We start from the raw sequence: 21,411 nt of genomic DNA, 5'->3' as shown, positions 1-21,411 counted from the left end.
GGCATACAGGATACATAGGTGCTATACAGGGTACAGTAACATATTAGTGGTTTGGGCAGTGAGAGCATACAGGATACATAGGCGCTATACAGGGTACAGTAATATATTAGTGGTTTGTGCAGTGAGGGCATACAGGATACATAGGCGCTATACAGGGTACAGTAACATATTAGTGGTTTGGGCAGTGAGGGCATACAGTATACAAAGGCGCTATACAGGGTACAGTAACATATTAGTTGTTTGGGCAGTGAGAGCATACAGGATACGTTGGCGCTATACAAGATACAGTTACATATTAGTGGTTTGGGCAGTGAGGGCATACAGGATACAAAGGCGCTATACAGGGTACAGTAACATATTAGTTGTTTGGACAGTGAGCGCATACAGGATACATAGGCGCTATACAGGGTACAGTAACATATTAGTGGTTTGGGCAGTGAGGGCATACAGGATACATTGGCGCTATACAAGATACAGTTACATATTAGTGGTTTGGGCAGTGAGGGCATACAGGATACATAGGTGCTATACAGGGTACAGTAACATATTAGTGGTTTGGGCAGTGAGAGCATACAGGATACATAGGCGCTATACAGGGTACAGTAATATATTAGTGGTTTGTGCAGTGAGGGCATACAGGATACATAGGCGCTATACAGGGTACAGTAACATATTAGTGGTTTGGGCAGTGAGGGCATACAGTATACATTGGCGCTATACAGGGTACAGTAACATATTAGTGGTTTGGGCATACAGGATACATAGGCGCTATACAGGGTACAGTAACATATTAGTAGTTTGTGCAGTAAGGATATACAGGATACATAGGCGCTATACAGGGTACAGTAACATATTAGTGGTTTGGGCAGTGAGGGCATACAGGATACATAGGCGCTATACAGGGTACAGTAACATATTAGTGGTTTGGGCAGTGAGAGCATACAGGATACATAAGGTCTATACAGGGTACAGTGACACATTAGTGGTTTGGGCAGTGAGCGCATACAGGATACATAGGCGCTATACAGGGTACAGTAACATATTAGTGGTTTGGGCAGTGAGGGCATACAGGATACATTGGCGCTATACAAGATACAGTTACATATTAGTGGTTTGGGCAGTGAGGGCATACAGGATACAAAGGCGCTATACAGGGTACAGTAACATATTAGTAGTTTGGGCAGTGAGAGCATACAGGATACAAAGGCGCTATACAGGGTACAGTAACATATTAGTGGTTTGGGCAGTGAGGGCATACAGGATACAAAGGCGCTATACAGGGTACAGTAACATATTAGTGGTTTGTGCAGTGAGGGCATACAGGATACATAGGCGCTATGCAGTGTACAGCTACATATTAGTGGTTTGGGCAGTGAGAGCTTACAGGATACATAGGCGCTATACAGTGTACAGTAACATATTAGTGGTTTGGGCAGTGAGGGCATACAGGATACATTGGCGCTATACAGGGTACAGATACATATTAGTGGTTTGGGCAGTGAGGGCATACAGGATACATAGGCGCTATACAGGGCACAGTAACATATTACTGGTTTGGGCAGTGAGGGCATACAGGATAGATAGGCGCTATACAGTGTACAGTAACATATTAGTGGTTTGGGCAGTGAGGGCATACAGGATACATAGGCGTTATACAGGGTACAGTAACAATTTAGTAGTTTGTGCAGTAAGGATATACAGGATACATAGGCGCTATACAAGATACAGTTACATATTAGTGGTTTGGGCAGTGAGGGCATACAGGATAGATAGGCGCTATACAGTGTACAGTAACATATTAGTGGTTTGGGCAGTGAGGGCATACAGGATACATTGGCGCTATACAAGATACAGTTACATATTAGTGGTTTGGGCAGTGAGGGCATACAGGATACATAGGTGCTATACAGGGTACAGTAACATATTAGTGGTTTGGGCAGTGAGAGCATACAGGATACATAGGCGCTATACAGGGTACAGTAATATATTAGTGGTTTGTGCAGTGAGGGCATACAGGATACATAGGCGCTATACAGGGTACAGTAACATATTAGTGGTTTGGGCAGTGAGGGCATACAGTATACATTGGCGCTATACAGGGTACAGTAACATATTAGTGGTTTGGGCATACAGGATACATAGGCGCTATACAGGGTACAGTAACATATTAGTAGTTTGTGCAGTAAGGATATACAGGATACATAGGCGCTATACAGGGTACAGTAACATATTAGTGGTTTGGGCAGTGAGGGCATACAGGATACATAGGCGCTATACAGGGTACAGTAACATATTAGTGGTTTGGGCAGTGAGAGCATACAGGATACATAAGGTCTATACAGGGTACAGTGACACATTAGTGGTTTGGGCAGTGAGCGCATACAGGATACATAGGCGCTATACAGGGTACAGTAACATATTAGTGGTTTGGGCAGTGAGGGCATACAGGATACATTGGCGCTATACAAGATACAGTTACATATTAGTGGTTTGGGCAGTGAGGGCATACAGGATACAAAGGCGCTATACAGGGTACAGTAACATATTAGTAGTTTGGGCAGTGAGAGCATACAGGATACAAAGGCGCTATACAGGGTACAGTAACATATTAGTGGTTTGGGCAGTGAGGGCATACAGGATACAAAGGCGCTATACAGGGTACAGTAACATATTAGTGGTTTGTGCAGTGAGGGCATACAGGATACATAGGCGCTATGCAGTGTACAGCTACATATTAGTGGTTTGGGCAGTGAGAGCTTACAGGATACATAGGCGCTATACAGTGTACAGTAACATATTAGTGGTTTGGGCAGTGAGGGCATACAGGATACATTGGCGCTATACAGGGTACAGATACATATTAGTGGTTTGGGCAGTGAGGGCATACAGGATACATAGGCGCTATACAGGGCACAGTAACATATTACTGGTTTGGGCAGTGAGGGCATACAGGATAGATAGGCGCTATACAGTGTACAGTAACATATTAGTGGTTTGGGCAGTGAGGGCATACAGGATACATAGGCGTTATACAGGGTACAGTAACAATTTAGTAGTTTGTGCAGTAAGGATATACAGGATACATAGGCGCTATACAAGATACAGTTACATATTAGTGGTTTGGGCAGTGAGGGCATACAGGATAGATAGGCGCTATACAGTGTACAGTAACATATTAGTGGTTTGGGCAGTGAGGGCATACAGGATACATAGGCGCTATACAAGATACAGTTACATATTAGTGGTTTGGGCAGTGAGGGCATACAGGATACATAGGCGCTATACAGGGCACAGTAACATATTAGTGGTTTGGGCAGTGAGAGCTTACAGGATACATAGGCGCTATACAGTGTACAGTTACATATTAGTGGTTTGGGCAGTGAGGGCATACAGGATACATAGGCGCTATACAGGGCACAGTAACATATTAGTGGTTTGGGCAGTGAGGGCATACAGGATAGATAGGCGCTATACAGTGTACAGTTACATATTAGTGGTTTGGGCAGTGAGGGCATACAGGATACATAGGCGCTATACAGTGTACAGTTACATATTAGTGGTTTGGGCAGTGAGGACATACAGGATACATAGGCGCTATACAGTGTACAGTTACATATTAGTGGTTTGGGCAGTAAGGGCATACAGGATACATAGGCGCTATACAGTGTACAGTTACATATTAGTGGTTTGGGCAGTAAGGGCATACAGGATACATAGGCGCTATACAGGGCACAGTAACATATTAGTGGTTTGGGCAGTGAGAGCATACAGGATACATAGGCGCTATACAGGGTACAGTAACATATTAGTGGTTTGGGCAGTGAGAGCATACAGGGTACAGTAACATATTAGTGGTTTGGGCAGTGATAGCATACAGGGTACAGTAACATATTAGTGGTTTGGGCAGTGATAGCATACAGGGTACAGTAACATATTAGTGGCTTGGGCAGTGAGGACATACAGGATACATAGGCGCTATACAGGGTACAGTAACATATTAGTGGTTTGGGCAGTGAGAGCATACAGGGTACAATAACACATTAGTGGTTTGGGCAGTGAGGACATACAGGATACATAGGCGCTATACAGGGTACAGTAACATATTAGTGGTTTGGGCAGTGAGAGCATACAGGGTACAGTAACATATTAGGGGTTTGGGCAGTGAGGACATACAGGGTACAGTAACATATTGAGTATGAATTTTTTAAATGAATGTAATGGCACCAGTATTTGTTGAGCATTGGTTTAGCCATTTAGATTTTTTTCACTTTGGAATATGCCAAAAATGCTGTCTTTGTCCAGCAAGTGAGGATATACTAAAGTGGAAAGGAATATGCGGGGGATGGAAGAATGAGTGTAAATCGAACACCACAGAGGGCAAGTTTAAGGATTTAGGATGGTTTTATTTTATTATTTTAATGGTAATTAAAGAGGAACGTGATTTTGGGTTTATTACTATTGGATGTGTCGCAGGTATGGGCAGGGGGAAGATATGTGTAAATGCTGAGCAGGGCACACAGGGGAGAGTGAGGCTGATAAAATATATTGGAAGACGAGATTTGTTTGGGTCTGGGGATCTCATGGTTTATGCTTTGGTTACCTTCATGTTCCTCTTATGACCTTTCTTTTCCCTGTGTAGCTGATAGCGGAGTGCCAGCACGTGAAGCTGGAGAGACAGCGTGAGCCTCTGAATGAGCAAGTGCTTCATACGATGGATGAGATGGGACTGGACAGAGAGCGGACCTTACAGGTATATGCCAGGAACTCTATATGGTGCATTAGAAATTTTGTATACACCTGTGCCACCCTCACTAATGTACTAGCTTTGTCTAATCATGCCACTCCTTGTACTACAGTAATCTGCTAGCTTTGTCTAATATATGTGTCTTCTTCTTAGTATGTTTAGTGGTCTAAAATGTGTTATATAAATAAAGTTGAAATTTATCTGTCTTTGAATGTATTATAGCATATTTTAAAATTATATGCAGTATATATATATATATATATATATATATATATATATATATATATATATATATATATATATATATAAAATCACTTCACTTATTTTCAAATAGAATTTTTTTTCAGAGGAGAAATATTTTTTTGTGCAATTAATATAGCATGTGTAATTAACTTTGTTGATCAATTGTTTCCCACGTTTTTAGGACATAAATTTGTGTTTAATAAATCGAGTGCTTTGTAGTTCACTCAAAAATGTAGTAATTAATAACTGAAAATTAAATAGTGGATATACAGATAGAATCTCTAATCTCTGAGATTAGTAGGGACATACTACTATAAATTTTCATAAGATTTCATCTTAATAGTGAATTTAAAATAAGAAGCAAGGGTGGGTAGTTGTGAGATTGAGAATAATTATTTCTTTTACAAGATACGATGAGTCCACGGATTTCATCCTTACTTGTGGGATATCGCCTCCTGGTCAGCAGAAGGAGGCAAGGAGCTCCACAGCAGATCTACATAAATAGCTCCTCCCAACCCAGTCATTCTCTTTTCCTGCGTTAGTGATAGCAAGAGGTAAAGTGAGGTGTTAGTTTGGATTCTTCAATCAAGAGTTTGTTTTTTTTTTAGGAAAAAAAGTTTTTATTGATTTTTCAACAGTTTACAAATTACAAGTAGCAAATCAGACCAACCGCATTACATTTTCAAATATTTTACAAATCTTCTTACCACCATCTGAGATGACCAAAGGTACTTAGCCCATTTGGAGGAGGACCCGGCCAGTGAAGATACTAGTGTATTCCCTGAGCAATTTAACTGAAATTCCGGCCCCTGCCCAAGGGAAGATTGGATTCGACTTTATAAAAAAAAAGTGAGGAAATGTGCTGTGACCCACCCAAACTAACTGAGCAGGAGAGTAGAGGACAGGGACCGTGTCTGATGCCCCCATCCCATCCTCCCCCATCCCCTTTATTTATTTCTGGCCTCACTGTACATTATCCAGGGTTCCCACATCTGCAAAAACTGTTCTTTAGTATCTAATATATCTGCAGAGGCGCTGCTCATTTGATAATAGTAATCAATTTTATTCTCAATTATCAGAAAAGACGGAATCATGGTCTTCTAATACCTTGCAATGGTTATCTTAGTTATAGTGCAAATCAATGCCTCTAACTTTTTTGCTCTTGGGGACAAGCCTGGAAGAGGTTCGTGTAGTAATGCCTGGGTTGGGGTTAAATTACTCTGCTTGTCCATGACTTCACTAACGAGTGCTGATGTTTGGGACCATATGTGTGATACATGGCAACAGTACCACCACATATGTGCATATGTTCCAATTTCAGTGCAGCCCCGCAGACAACATGTGTTTGCCCGTGCTGAATGCAATCTTGAAGGATGGAAGTACCATCTATAAGCTACCTTGATAAAATTTTCCTTCAAGTGTGCACAGATAGAGAAAGAAGTGCCAGATTTTAAAATATCACACCACCTTTCAGCGGCCCAAGTAAAATTAAATTCCGCTTCCCATTTAACCATAAATGGTAATTTGCTCAGTTTGGGTGGGATGTTAAGCTGTATGTATATGTTAGAAATCGCCCCCCTCATCCTTTCCGCGGCTAAACAGAGTCTCTCCAAATAGGAGCTAACGGTTAATTTATTGTGTCCAAGAATTTCATTTACTCTTGCTCTTAATTGGAGGTAGTGAAGCCAGCTCACTCTCTCCTGTCTATTTAATTCAGTATATTGTTGAAAGTTTATTAGCTTCGTACCTACATTAGAATCCACAATCCGATACAAGCCCTTATTTGCCCATTTCTCTTGTGTGGCCTGGTCGTAATTAGTGTCACCAAGGGGGTCGCTTTCGACCCCTTCGGTATCAGAGAGTACTTGGATGTCAGTGTTTCCCATAGGGTTAACGTGTGTGATATGGTGATAAAGCTTCTCCAATTAGGGGGCCTATCCTTTTTAGCAGTCCATAACAATTTATATATAGGGTGTATCCTCATCATATCTGATTCTATTTGAACCCATTGAATCCTGTCTAACTGGTTATGCCATAGTGCAGATTGTGCCAACCTAGCCGCGTAATAGTACGCTGCCAGATCTGGCATTCCCATCCCTCCTCCTATTTTATGTCTAAGAAGTGTTTGTTTATTGACTCTGGATCTACCATACTTCCAAACAAACGCTACCAGATCTTTCTGTGTTTTCCGTAATATGGAGACAGGTATATTTATAGGTAATGAGCGGAAGAGGTACAACATTTTTGGTAAAACTGTCATTTTGATCGACGTCAGCCTACCATACTAGGAAATATTAAGCTTGTTCCACCTTAATAACAAATTTTTGATATGAACAAACATGGGAGCGTAATTTAATTTGTAGAAAAGGTCTAAATTATTTGGAATTATGATACCCAAGTACTTCATACCTTTATCAGCCCAATTAAAGTCAAAATTCAAGGTTAGTATTTTTTTGGTATGTTCTGGGAGATGTGTGCTGATCGCTTCACATTTATCATTATTGATCTTGTATCCTGAAATGTCTGCAAATCTGCTAATGGTTTAGTATACTAGGGGAAGGGAGATCATAGGTTTGGTGATAGACAAAATGATATCGTCTGCGAATAGGCTGATCTTGTGCTCTCTTTCACCTATCTGAATCCCACTAATATCTACATTTTGCCTAATACTAGTTGCCAACGGTTCAATGCATAGGGCGAACAATAATGGCGACAAAGGGCACCCTTGTCTGGTTCCATTAAGAATTTGTATGGAGGAGGACTTCTAGCCCGCTATTTTTATGAAGGCAGAGGGGTTAGAGTAGATTGCCGAAACTGCCGTACAAAAATTCCCAGTGAAACCAATATTTTTTAACCCCGCAGCTAGATACTTCCAATTTACCCGATCAAATGCCTTCTCTGCATCTAATGAAAGAAACAGAGAAGGCACATTTTGTTTTGAGGCAAAGTCCATGAGATTTATAATTTTCCTAATGTTATCTGGGGCCTCCCTATTGCGAATAAATCCCACTTGATCCTGATGGATAAGTTTTGGGAGAATATCGTTTAATCTGGTTGCTGAAATTTTAGTAAATAGTTTAATATCTAAATTAATCAATGAGATAGGCCTATAGTTTTTACAGTGTTGTTTACATTTTCCAGGCTTAGGAATAACTGATATACAAGCTTCTAATAGTTCTTTGGGAACAACTCCCCCTTTTAACATATGATTAAATATTTTAACCAAAATGGGGCTAAGATCCTGTACAAATGTTTTATTACAGAGACCTGAGTACCCATCAGGGCCAGGTGCCTTGCTAATCTTCAAATTACGTATTGCTAGCTTAACCTCATGAATGGTTATTGGCGAATTTAGTTTATCTAGATCTTCTATCGCTATCTTAGGCAAGTTACATTCCTGTAAAAATTCATTTGTTTCCTTATCCAATGTGATAGGATTTTTGAGTGAGGGCAAGGCATAAAGTTTCTGATAATACTGGGCAAAAGTGTCAGCAATGACCTGTGGGTGAAAATCTTTTGTATTTGTGGTACCGAGGATGTCCTAGTTATTTCTTTTAATTTAAGCGCTAGTAGTTTATCAGGTTTATTGGCTTGTATAAAGTATTGGGCATCAACAAGTTTTAGGGACCTGGTAGCCTCTTTTGTCAATAATTGATCCAGAGCATATTTTTTCTCCCTCAATAATTTTAATGTGTTGTTATTATGTGATATCTGGTGTTGTGATTGCAGATGTTTGATCTCATTTCTAAGGTGTTCTAGTTGCGCCAGGTAGGCTTTATTCTGTTTACTGGATTCTTTTATCAAAATCCCTCTGGTGAAAGCTTTTAGGGCTCCCCATATATGTAAAGGGTTAGATACTGAATTATGGTTAAGTGTCAAAAAATGAGAAATTTCCGTCTGTAAATTCTGCGTAAATAGCTTATCTCTAAACAATGTTGGGTTTATGGTCCAGCTTCTGCCCCTATAAGGGTCAATTAAGCCTGTGAGCTTTGTTAGTACGACGTTGTGGTCCGACCACGTTGCCGGTATGATGTCAGAAGCTAGGATTAGGGGGGACATGATCTGACTAACTAGAATATAATCTATCCTTGAATATACATTGTGTGGTGTGGAAAAGAATGAATAATCTCTTACTCTTGGATTGATATATCTCCAACTATCCACTAAATTATGGTCAAGAAAAAAATCATATAGGAGCTTTTTGGAACTTTGAGAGGACATCGTGGATGGAATCGCTGACTTATCTAAGTCAACGTTAGCTACTAAATTAAAATCTCCCCCTATGATTAGACAAGATTTCTTCCAAGTGATTAGTAATTTTCCTATCTTGGACAAAAATGAAGCCTGAGATTCATTAGGTGCATAAATGTTCCCTAGTATAACGTGCGTCGTGTATTCTACCCTTAACGATAATATATCTACCTGCCTTATCAATAATTACCTCATCTTCTTTAAAATTTGGATCTGAATGGACCAAAATGGATACCCCGCATTTCTTAGATTGGCAAGTGGCATGAAATTGAGTGGGGTAGCTTTTATCCCAATATTTTGGAGTTTTTACTTTTGTGAAATGGGTTTCCTGCATAAGGATTATATGGGCCTTCAAGGATTTATACGTGTCCAATGCTTTACGCCTCTTGATATTAGAGTGTAGCCCCCTAACATTATGTGAGACTATATTGATAGACATTTCTTACCTATAGATAGAGAAAGAGACACATAACAATTCTGGGAACCTAAACTGAAACACTCACCAAGTGTTGTTCGGCCAGGTCCCCCTTCTTGTATGGGTGCAGAGCTGTCAAACCAGCCCAATAGGGCACAATTATGTTGAAACATACCTCTATGAAATGTGGTGGAAGAACAGTTAACAGTCTGAGCAATAAAAAATCAAATAACAGTTGACCTTGTTCGGTCTGAGCTAGGATCCAGGATCCTGAGATGCAATATAACTTAGTAATAACAAATAAAATAACAGAAATAACAAACATATAGAACCAATATAAGAAAAGAAACTTCGGGCATACAAAATTAGCATATAAAATTAAATACCTATCATCATGGTATTTTAACTAGAATCGAGGGTGGATCTCCTAACTCTGGACTTAAATTAATAACCTTAATTATTTAATAACATACTCAAATGAAGTCCAGTTCTGAAGACATATCATAATTCGGGCTTGCTCTCAAAAAACAAAAAACCAAGCCCCCTTTGATGCACATATCTCCCCTTAGGGAGCATGTGAGGTTACAGCTAAGACATGGGCTCTGATCCTTTAGGTCAAGTTGGACTCTCCGGCTCTTGGTTTCCCTTCTTGCTCTTCCCATTCTTTAGCACTGGTGTCCAGGTTCGTGTCAGGGCTTTTCTCTGCTGCTTAGGAGATTGAGAAGGTGTATCGGATGATTTATCAATATGGAGCCTGTTTAAGATCGATTGTCCTTCTTCAACTGTGACACAGGAGTATGATGTTTTGTCCACTGTAAAAGACAACTTAAAGGGGAATCCCAATCTATATTTGATCTGAGCATTGGCAAGGGCTGCTACTATTGGCTTGAATTCCCTTCTTTTTTTCAGAGTGATAAGGGATAGATCTGCAAATATTTGGATTTTGTGACCCTCAAAAGTGATCTCTGGAACTCCCCTCACCACTTGCATAATTCTGTCTTTGATATGGTAGTAATGGAGTTTTGTTATCACATCTCTGTGGGCTCCAGGAGTTGGAGCTTTCACCAATGCTCGATGAACTCTGTTCATAAGAAGGAATGATGCATCTTCCTCTGGTAGTAGTTGTTGAAAGATCTGTGTGATGTCTTGAAGGTTATTATACTTTTCAGGTAAATTGCGTATGCGAATGTTAGATCTACGAGATCTATTTTCCAGATCTTCCAGATGATCCTCTAATTTTTGTATTTGAGCTTGTTGTGAGCTCACTGTAGCTTGTAGTTCTGGGATTTCTTCCACTATTTCATCAACTTTATCTTCAATTGCTGAAGTTCTCTCACTTATATCAGCAATATCTTGTTTCAGCTCTGAAAGAGCCGCTCTCATTTCTTCATGGAACATTTGTTTTATCTGCTTTAGTAGAGCCTCATTTGAGGAGGTTGACTTTTGAGGGAAAGTGGGGATATCCCCTGTATCTTCTTCTTGTTCCATCTTTTGTGATAGGTCCAGCAGGGCCTGTTTCTTTTTCTGTTGTGATTTGGACAAACAATCTTTAACTGATTGTGTGCAACTTTTCATCTTCTGACTGTGGGAGGTGATGCAAGGTAGAGAAAAGAGTCTTATACTCTTCACAAATGAAAAATCAATGATCAGTTATTTAGCTTTTTAGCTGTTGTGCTTCAAAATCTGTTGTGTCTTTTTTTGTCTGATCCTGTATCAATAAAAGACTTGGATTATATGAGAAATATTTCCTCTCTTTATTTTTTGTACTGTGATATTGGAGTGTGGCAGTCACTCTGAGGAAATATTCTCACCACTTTGAGGACTTGTGCTTTGTGCTGGACTCTACTCTTTATTGTCATATGTGCTTCAAAATCTTATCACCCTAATGGTCGCGTAGCCACCCAGGAGGCCTTAATCTGTCAGAGAGCCACCCTTCTTCTCTAGTTTATTCAGACATGCCAGAAGAATTCCTCAATTAGGTAATTTAAGCTTTCACTGTACTCATTTGTGCTTGAAAATAAAAGGGGTTTACCATGCGTAAAACAATTCTGATAGGGTGAGGGGAATCAGGGCCTGCAATAGTACCTCGTCTGTATTCCCCGCTGTCCACACTTCGTTAGACAGTAGGATAAGAGGTCAGCGAGTAGAAATAGCCCTTTTATATATTGGGTCACCCCCTCAGAAGTCTCTTAATCAGGAGTAAATCACATAGGAGAAAACATCAAAAGTCTCTATGTTCTGGGTTCTGGTATGCTTTCAATTAACACTCAACTCAACAGGGCAGTTTGTCCCCACAGGACCATCACGGGCAAGGAACTTTGGATATGACCTACCAGCAAGTTGGCTGGCAGGAAAGGGGTGAGGAGAGAGTGCCAATTTTTACTGCAGAAAAAATAACAGCAGACGCCTGTTGGTTATGGCTGAAATAAGCTGTTTTAAACTGTTCCGGTTCTTCAGGCTGGCTTTTAATGTCTTTTTTTCCCCATGAGAGGTTATAACTTAAATCTGAACCCAGATTATATATCCAGCCCTGAAACTATTCTTGCAGGTGTGCAGACAGATATAAATATAAACAGCTTCTCTCTGCCTATTTATATATCGGGCTTTAATTCAGAAGGTTGTTTTTTCTTAAAGACACAGTACACCAAAATTTTTTTTATTATAAGTTCTTCGGACTGATTTTTACAATATATTAACAGTATTTTGACCAAGCTTGCCTTTGCTTATGTTATCATGGATGACATTGAACAAAGTACATGTCCTATGTGTTTAGATGCCATTGTGGAACCCCCGGTTACGCTTTGTCCCTCATGTATTGAAAGGGCTATACAGTGTAAAGAACAAATTTTCTTTTATAAAGATGTATCTAAGGAATGTTCTCAGACTGATGAGATTCAGGGTATGCAACAACTTTCTCCCCAAGCGTCACAGCCTTTAACGCCCGCTCAAGCGACACCGTGTTCTTCAACTGCGTCTGCTTCATTCACTCTGCAGGATATGGCTGCAGTTATGTCATCCACCCTATCAGAAGTTTTATCTAAGTTACCAGCTTTGCAAGGTAAACGCAGTAGGAAAGAGACCCAGGTGGTCCCTGCGACTTCTGATGTTTTGATGGCGATCTCTGATGTACCCTCTCAGGGCTCTGAATTAGGGGGTATGGAGGCTTTGTCTGAGGGGGAACGGTCTGATTCAAGAAGTGCATTACCCCAGACAGATTCGGAAGTGATGTCTTTCAGATTTAAGCTTGAACACCTCCGTCTATTACTATGGGAGGTTTTGATGACTCTGGACGACTGTGAATCTATTGTGGTTCCTCCAGAGAAATTGAGTAAGATGGACAGATACTTGGAGGTCCCATCTTATTCTGATGTCTTTCCGGTTCCTAAGAGAATTTCGGAAATTATTGCTAGGGAATGGGAAAGACCGGGTATCCCGTTCTCCCCTTCCCCTATGTTTAAGAAAATGTACCCTATAGCTGACACTGTGCGGGATTCTTGGCAGACGATCCCTAAGGTGGAGGGAGCTATCTCTACCCTGGCTAAGCGTACGACTATCCCTATAGAGGACAGTTGTGCTTTCAAAGACCCCATGGATAAGAAGTTGGAGGGTCTTCTCAAAAAACTTTGTTCATCAAGGGTTTCTTTTGCAACTGACGGCCTGCATTGTAACAGTTAAAACTGTGGCTGCTTTTTGGTTTGACGCTCTAGAAGAGTCCCTTAGGACTGAGACTTCTTTAGAGGAAATACAGGATAGAATTAAGGCCCTTAAGCTGGCTAATTCTTTTATTATGGATGCCTCCTTTCAGATCACTAAATTGGCGACTAAGAATGCAGGATTCTCCATCTTAGCATGAAGAGCCTTATGGTTAAAATCTTGGTCTGCGGATGTATCCTCTAAATCTAAGCTCTTGGCTATTCCTTTCAAGGGAAAGACCCTGTTCGGGCCTGACTTGAAGGAGATCATTTCTGATATTACGGGAGGTAAAGGTCACCTCCTCCCTCAAGATAAAACATCTAAGCAAAGGGGACGACAGAGTAATTTTCGTTCCTTTCCAAATTTCAAGGGAATCCCCTCTTCCACTAAACAGGAAGGGAATTTTTCTCAAGTCAAGTCCACCTGGAGACCCTACCAGACTTGGAAGGGTAAACAACCCAAGAAGCCTGCTGCTTCTACCAAGACAGCATGAAGGGGCGGCCCCGAGCCGGGACCGGATCTAGTAGGGGGCATACTTTCTCTCTTCGTCCAGGCTTGGATCAGAGACGTTCAGGATCCCTGGTCACTAGAAATCGTGTCTGAAGGGTATCAGTTGAAGTTCAAAAATTCCTTCCCCAGAGGAAGGTTTCTTCTTTCACGATTATCTGTCGACCGGATAAAAAGAGAGGCGTTCTTACGCTGTGTAGGAGATCTATCCCTCATGGGAGTAATATGTCCCATTCCAATTCAGGAACAGGGGCAGGGGTTTTACTCAAATCTCTTTGTAGTTCCCAAAAAAGAGGGAACGTTTCAACCCATTTTAGATCTCAAAAGTCTAAACAAGTTTCTCAGAGTTCCATCCTTCAAGATGGAAACTATTCAGACCATCCTTCCATTGATCCAGGAGGGTCAATATATAACTACCGTGGATCTAAAGGAGGCGTATCTTCATATCCCTATACACAGGGATCATCACATGTTCCTAAGGTTTGCCTTCCTGGACAAACATTTTCATTTTGTGGCACCTTCCTTTTGGTCTAGCCACGGCACCCATAATTTTCACAAAAGTTCTGGGATCTCTGCTTGCGGTTCTAAGACCGCGGGGCATTGCTATGGCGCCTTATCTGGACGATATTCTGATCCAGGCGTCGTCTTATCAGCTAGCAAAGTCCCATACCCACATTGTTCTGTCCTTTCTAAGGACTCATGGGTGGAAGGTGAATCTTGAGAAAAGTTCACTTGTTCCACAGACAATGGTTCCTTTCTTGGGAACTCTCTAGCCATGAAGATCTTTTTGACGGAAGTCAGAAAGTTAAAAATTCTGAACACATGCGGATCTCTTCAGTCCAATCCTCAGCCGTCAGTGGCTCAGTGCATGTAGGTAATTGGCTTAATGGTGGCAGCGATGGACATCATTCCGTTTGCACGTTTTCATCTCAGACCTCTACAACTGAACATGCTCAGACAGTGGAATGGAGATTATGCAAATGTGTCTCCTCAAATAGATCTAGATCAGGAGACAAGGGACTCTATTCTGTGGTGGTTGTCGCTGGATCATCTGTCCCAGTGGACATGCTTCCGCAGGCCCACATAGGAGATAGTGACAACGGATGCCAGTTTGATAGGATGGGGAGCAGTCTGGAATTCCTTGAAAGCTCAAGGTGTATGGACTTGTTCGGAGTCCCTACTTCCCGTCAACATTCTGGAGTTGAGAGCAATATTCAATGCGCTTCTGGCTTGGCATTAGTTGGCTTCGACCAAATTCATCAGATTCCAGTTGGACAACATCACGACTGTAGCCTACATTAATCATCAGGGAGGAACAAGGAGTTCCTTAGCGATGACAGAAGTAACCAGGATAATTCAGTGGGCGGAAGCTCACTCTTGTTATCTGTCAGTTATCCACATCCCAGGAGTGGACATTTGGGAGGCGGATTTTTTGAGCAGACAGACGTTTCATCTGGGGGAATGGGAACTCCATCCGGAAGTATTTGCCAGCCTGATTCTCAGATGGGGCAGGCTGGAGCTGGATCTCATGGCGTCTCGTCAGAATGCCAAGCTCCGGAGATACGGATCCAGGTCCAGGGATCCTCAGGTTGAACTGATAGATGCCTTGGCAGTGCCTTGGTCGTTCAACCTAGCTTATGTGTTCCCTCCATTTGCTCTCCTTCCCCGGGTGATTGCTCGAGTCAAACAGGAGAGGGCTTCGGTGATTCTCATCGCTCCTGCATGGCCTCTCAGGACTTGGTATGCCGATCTGGTGGACATGTCATCTCTTCCACCGTGGAAGCTTCCATTGAGGCAGGACCTTCTCATTCAGGGACCCTTCCATCATCCGAATCTAATTTCTCTGCAGCTGACTGCTTGGAGATTGAACGCTTGATTTTATCTAAGAGAGGGTTCTCTGATTCGGTCATTGATACCTTGATCCAGGCTCGTAAGCCTGTTACTAGAAAGATTTACCATAAGATATGGCGTAAATATCTTTATTGGTGCAAATCCAAGGGCTACTCATGGAGTAGGGTTAGGATTCCCAGGATTTTGTTTTTTCTCCAAGAAGGATTGGAGAAAGGGTTGTCAGCAAGTTCCTTAAAGGGACAGATTTCTGCTTTGTCTATTTTGCATCACAAGTGTCTGGCAGATGTTCCATATTTTCAATCCTTTTGTCAGGCTCTGACTAGAATCAGGCCTGTGTTTAGACCAATTGCTCCTCCTTGGAGTTTGAATTTAGTTCTTAATGTTCTTCAAGGGGTTCCGTTTGAACCTATGCATTCCATAGATATTAAGTTATTATCTTCGAAAGTTTTATTTTTGGTTTCTTTTTCTTCTGCTCGCAGAGTTTGAGCTTTCGGCATTACAATGTGATTCTCCTTATCTTATTTTCCATGCAGATAAGGTAGTGTTGCGTACCAAACCTGGTTTTCTTCCTAAGGTTGTTTCAAATAAAAAATATTAATCAGGAAATTGTTGTTCCTTCCTTGTGTCCTAACCCTTCTTCTAAGAAGGAGGGACTGTTACATAATTTGGACGTGGTCCGTGCCTTGAAGTTTTATTTACAGGCAACTAAGGAGTTTCGTCAATCTTCTTCCCTGTTTTTTGTTTTTTCTGGGAAGCCTAGGGGTCAGAAAGCTACGGCTACCTCTTTCTTTTTGGCTGAAGAGTATCATTCGTTTTGCATATGAGACTGCTGGACAGCAGCCTCCTGAACGTATTACGGCTCATTCCACTAGGGCTGTGGCTTCCTCATGGGCATTTAAACATGATGCTTCTGTGGAACAGATTTGAAAAGCTGCGACTTCACACTTTTTCAAAATTTGACAAATTTGATACTTTTGCCTTGTCCGAGACTGTTTTGGGGAGAAAGGTTCTTCAAGCAGTGGTGCCTTCCATTTAGGTTCCCTGTCTTGTCCCTCCCGTTTCATCCGTGTCCTATTGCTTTGGTATTGTATCCCACAAGTAAGGATGAAATCCTTGGACTCATCATATCTTGTAAAAGAAAAGGGAAATTTATTCTTACCTGATAAATTTGTTTCTTTTATGATACGATGAGTCCACAGCCCTCCCTGTTTTTATGAGACAGGTCTTTATTTTTGTTAAACTTCAGTCACCTCTGCTCCTTGGCTTTTCCTTTCTCTTCCTAACTTCGGTCGAATGACTGGGTTGGGAGGGAAGGGAGGAGCTATTTATGCAGCTCTGCTGTGGAGCTCTTTGCCTCTTCCTGCTGACCAGGAGGCGTTATCCCACAATACTCATCGTATCATAAAAGAAATAAATTTATCAGGTAAGAATAAATTTCCCTTTTTTCTGGTTTTAAGCCATAATTTAGAGTCAGGTTATGGAAGGATAAGTAATAATTCTGCTATGATCTGTAATTTATTAGGAACCTAAAAAAGGGAACAGATCTAATTCTGAGTTTAGCCCATGTGGGTGTATTGTGTTAAAATTATATAAAAAATTTGGCTTCTTTTCTTAAGATATTTTTTTCAAAGTTAACTCCTCTCCAATTATGTTTAACTCTATATAATCCCCAATATTTTAGAGCTGATAATTTATTATTATGTACTTCTCTGAAATGTTTGTAGAGTTGAGTGCCTGGATTTCCTTTCTTAATATTGCAAAGGTGCTCTGTTATCCTATCCCTTAACATACGGGTTGTCTCTCATATATATATATATATATAAAGTCTACACACCCCTGTTAAAATGTCAGGTTTCTGTGATGTCAAAAAATGAGACAAAGATAAATCATTTCAGAACTTTTTCCACCTTTAATGTGACCTATAAACTGTACATCTCAATTGAAAAACAAAATGAAATCTTTTAGGTGGAGGTAAGAAAACAAAAAAAAACCCTAAAATAATATGGTTGCATAAGTGTGCACATATATATAACTGTGTATGTAGCTGTGTTCAGAATTAAGCACACACATTCAAAATCCTGTTAAATAGGAGACAGTACACACCTGCCATCATTTAAAGTGCCTCTGATTAACCCCAAATAAAGTTCAGCTGCTCTAGTTGGTCTTTCCTGAAATTTTCTTAGTCGCATCCCACAGCAAAAGCCATGGTCCAAAGAGAGCTTCCAAAGCATCAGAGGGATCTCATTGTTAAAAGGTATCAGTCAGGAGAAGGGTACAAAAGAATTTCCAAGGCATTAGATATACCATGGAACACAGTGAAGAAGGTCATCATCAAGTGGAGGAAATATGGCACAACAGTGACATTACCAAGATCTGGACGTCTCTCCAAAATTGATGAAAAGACGAGTAGAAAACTGGTCTGGGAGGCTACCAAGAGGGCCTACAGCAACATTAAAGGAGCTGCAGGAATATCTGGCATGTACTGGCTGTGTGGTACATGTGACTACAATCTCGCGTATTCTTCTTATGTCTGGGCTATGGGTTAGAGTGGCAAGACAAAAGCCTTTTCTTACAAAGAAAAACATCCAAGCCAGGCTACATTTTGCAAAAACACATCTGAAGTCTCCCAAAAGCATGTGGGAAAAGGTGTTAGGGTCTGATGAAACTTTTTGGCCATAATTCCAAAAGATATGTTTGGCACAAAAACAACACTGCACATCACCAAAAGAACACCATACCCACAGTGAAGCATGGTGGTGGCAGCATCATGCTTTGGGGCTGTTTTTCTTCAGCTCGAACTGGGGCCTTAGTTAAGCTAGAGGGAATTATGAACAGTTCCAAATACCAGTCAATATTGGCACAAAATCTTCAGGCTTCTGCTAGAAAGCTGACCATGAAGAGGAACTTCATTTTTCAACATGACAAGACCCAAAGCATCCAATAAACAAAGGTGTCCACAGCATAAGCTTCCAAATCTTTTCTTTATTTAGGGAAGGATTCAAAAGTTCAAAAATAGCAGTAACGTTTCAGCTTATACACCCTTAGTCATACAATGTAATACTATTCACAAACTCTCTGTTTTGTAGCCACACAGGTTACCTAATTAGCATACACCTGTAGGTGTTTAATCAATTATGATACATGTTCAGGCCAGGTAAACACTCACCTACTCCATCTACTGGTAAATCCTGAGTACTACAAGTTTAATGTATCAAAATAGAAAATATACAAAAAAAAGTTTAAAAACATTAAGAAAAATACCTTTGTACACTGTACTGAATTGAATAAACTACATAAATACTGATACATCGTAATCTTTATTCATTCCAAAAGGCCTCATTGAGTTAAGTGTAGATATCCAAAACAATTCTTTTCTTTTTAATAATAATTCCCTATTGCCCCCTCTTCTAGGCAGTTTAATGTGGTCAATGATCTGCCATCTTAATTGGGCTGATAAATTGCCCTGCTTCCAGGAAATGAGATGAAACACAGACGCATCTTTATTATTGTACCTAATGTTTGATTTATGTTCAGTGATACGATCACGTATCCTTCTTGTGGTCTCTCCTAAATAAATCCTGGAACACGGGCACTTTATCAGATAAATCACATAACTTGAGTTACAAGTAAAGAAATCTCTAATTTATTTCATGTAATTGGCAGGAGTCCATCAGCTTTTGACGTATGGGATATACAATCCTACCAGGAGGGGCAAAGTTTCCCAAACCTCAAAATGCCTATAAATAAACCCCTCACCACACCCACAATTCAGTTTTACAAACTTTGCCTCCTATAGAGGTGGTGAAATAAGTTTGTGCTAAGATTTCTACGTTGATATGCGCTTCTCAGCATTTTTGAAGCCCGTTTCCTCTCAGTGTACAGTGAATGTCAGGGATGTGAAGGGAGTATCACATATTGAATGCAATGGTTTTCCTCACGGGATCTATTTCATAGGTTCTCTGTTATCGGTCGTAGAGATTCATCTCCTACCTCCCTTTTCAGATCGACGATATACTCTCATATTCCATTACCTCTACTGATAACTGTTTCAGTACTGGTTTGGCTATCTGCTATACGTGGATGGGTTTCTTCAGGTAAGTATGTTTTCATTACTTAAGACACTCTCAGCTATGGTTTGGCACTTAAGGTATTTATATAAAGTTTTAAATATATGTTTTGTACTTATATTTGCCATGATTCAGGTTTCAGTATATTTCCTTTTGCAGACTGTCAGTTTCATATCTGGGAAATGAATTTTTTAGAAATGTATTTCTTACCTGGGGTGTAGTCTTTTTTTTTTCAATTGACTGTCATTTTTAAAATTCGTGGACAGAATTAGGCTTGCAAGGGCGCAAAATGCCAAAGTTTATTGCGTCATTCTTGGCGCAAGATTTTTTTGGCGCAAAATTACGTTAGTAGACGCAAATTTATCATTTACATTGTCTTAGTTGACGCCGGGTCCTTTCACAAGGTTGTGTCATCTATGATGCGACTGTGTCGTTTCCGGACGTTTTTGTCGCCAAAAAATATTTTTCTGTTTGTTGTGTGTCATACTTGGCGCCAAATATTTTCATTATTTAACACTGCATACCTATTTGCCTCTTGCCTTTTTCTATGTCAGAGGGCTATCCTGTTTGCATTTTTTCCCATTCCTGAAACTGCCATATAAGGAAATTGATATATTTGCTTTATATGTTGTTTTTTTCTCTTACATTTGCAAGATGCAAGATGTCTCAATCTGATCCTGTCTCAAAATTCACTGTTGGATCCCTGCTGCCTGATAACAGTTCTACCAAAGCTAAGTGCATTTGTTGTAAACTTGTGGAGATTATACTTCCAGCTGTGGTTTGTAATAGTTGTCATGATAAACTTTTACATGCAGAAAATGTATCCATCAGTAGTAGTTCATTACCTGTTGCTGTTCCCTCAACATCTAATGCACAAGATATACCTGTAATTTTTTTTATTTTTTATTTCTGATTCTATTCAGAAGGCTTTGTCTGCCATTCCGCCTTCTAATAAACAAAAGGTCTTTTAAAACTTGTCATAAGTTTGAAGTAATTTTAAATGACCAGCAACATACTGAATTATACTTCTCTGATGAAGAGCTATCTGATTCAGAAGATCCTGCCTCAGATATTGACACTGATTAATCCTCTTATTTATTGAAATTGGAGTATATTCGTTCTTTGTTAAAAGAAGTGTTGATTACATTGTATATGGAGGAAACTAGTCCTCTTGATATTAAAACTAGTAAACGTTTAAATTGTGTTTATAAACCTCCTGTGGTTATTCCAGAGGTTTCTCCTGTTCCTGATGCTATTTCTGATATGATTTCAAAGGAATGGAATAAGCCTGGTACTTCTTTTATTCCTTCGTCAAGGTTTAAAAAATGGTGTCCTTTGCCAGAAGTTAGATTGGAGTTTTGAGAAAAGATCCCCAAAGTTGATGGGGCTATCTCTACTCTTGCTAAACGTACTACTATTGCTACGGAAGTTAGTACTTCTTTTAAAGATACTTTAGATAGGAAACTTGAATCTTATCTAAGGAAAGCTTATTTATATTCAAGTCATCTTCTTAGGCCTGCAATTTCTTTTACAAGATAAGACGAGTCTACGGATTTCATCCTTACTTATGGGATTACGCCTCCTGGTTAGCAGGAGGAGGCAAAGAGCACCACAACAGAGCTGTATATATAGCTCCTCCC

The 21,411-nt window shown here is 40.3% G+C and overlaps 1 protein-coding gene across 1 annotated transcript in view; it reads left to right on the top strand.

Annotated features, from left to right (window-relative positions):
* The window catches only part of SIK3 (SIK family kinase 3), a 772,688-nt gene that overhangs the window by 278,607 nt on the left and 472,670 nt on the right, over nt 1–21,411 (top strand). Inside the window, exon 8 of the mRNA XM_053691386.1 lies at nt 4,640–4,750. Coding sequence (XP_053547361.1) covers nt 4,640–4,750 — 111 coding nt within the window. The remainder of the gene's footprint in view (nt 1–4,639; nt 4,751–21,411) is intronic.

This window comes from Bombina bombina, chromosome 8 (genome assembly GCF_027579735.1).
Source record: "Bombina bombina isolate aBomBom1 chromosome 8, aBomBom1.pri, whole genome shotgun sequence".
NCBI classification, from domain to species: Eukaryota; Metazoa; Chordata; class Amphibia; order Anura; family Bombinatoridae; genus Bombina; species Bombina bombina.
The sequence above is the reverse complement of the archived record's forward strand: the minus strand, read 5'-3'. Positions and strand labels throughout refer to the sequence as shown.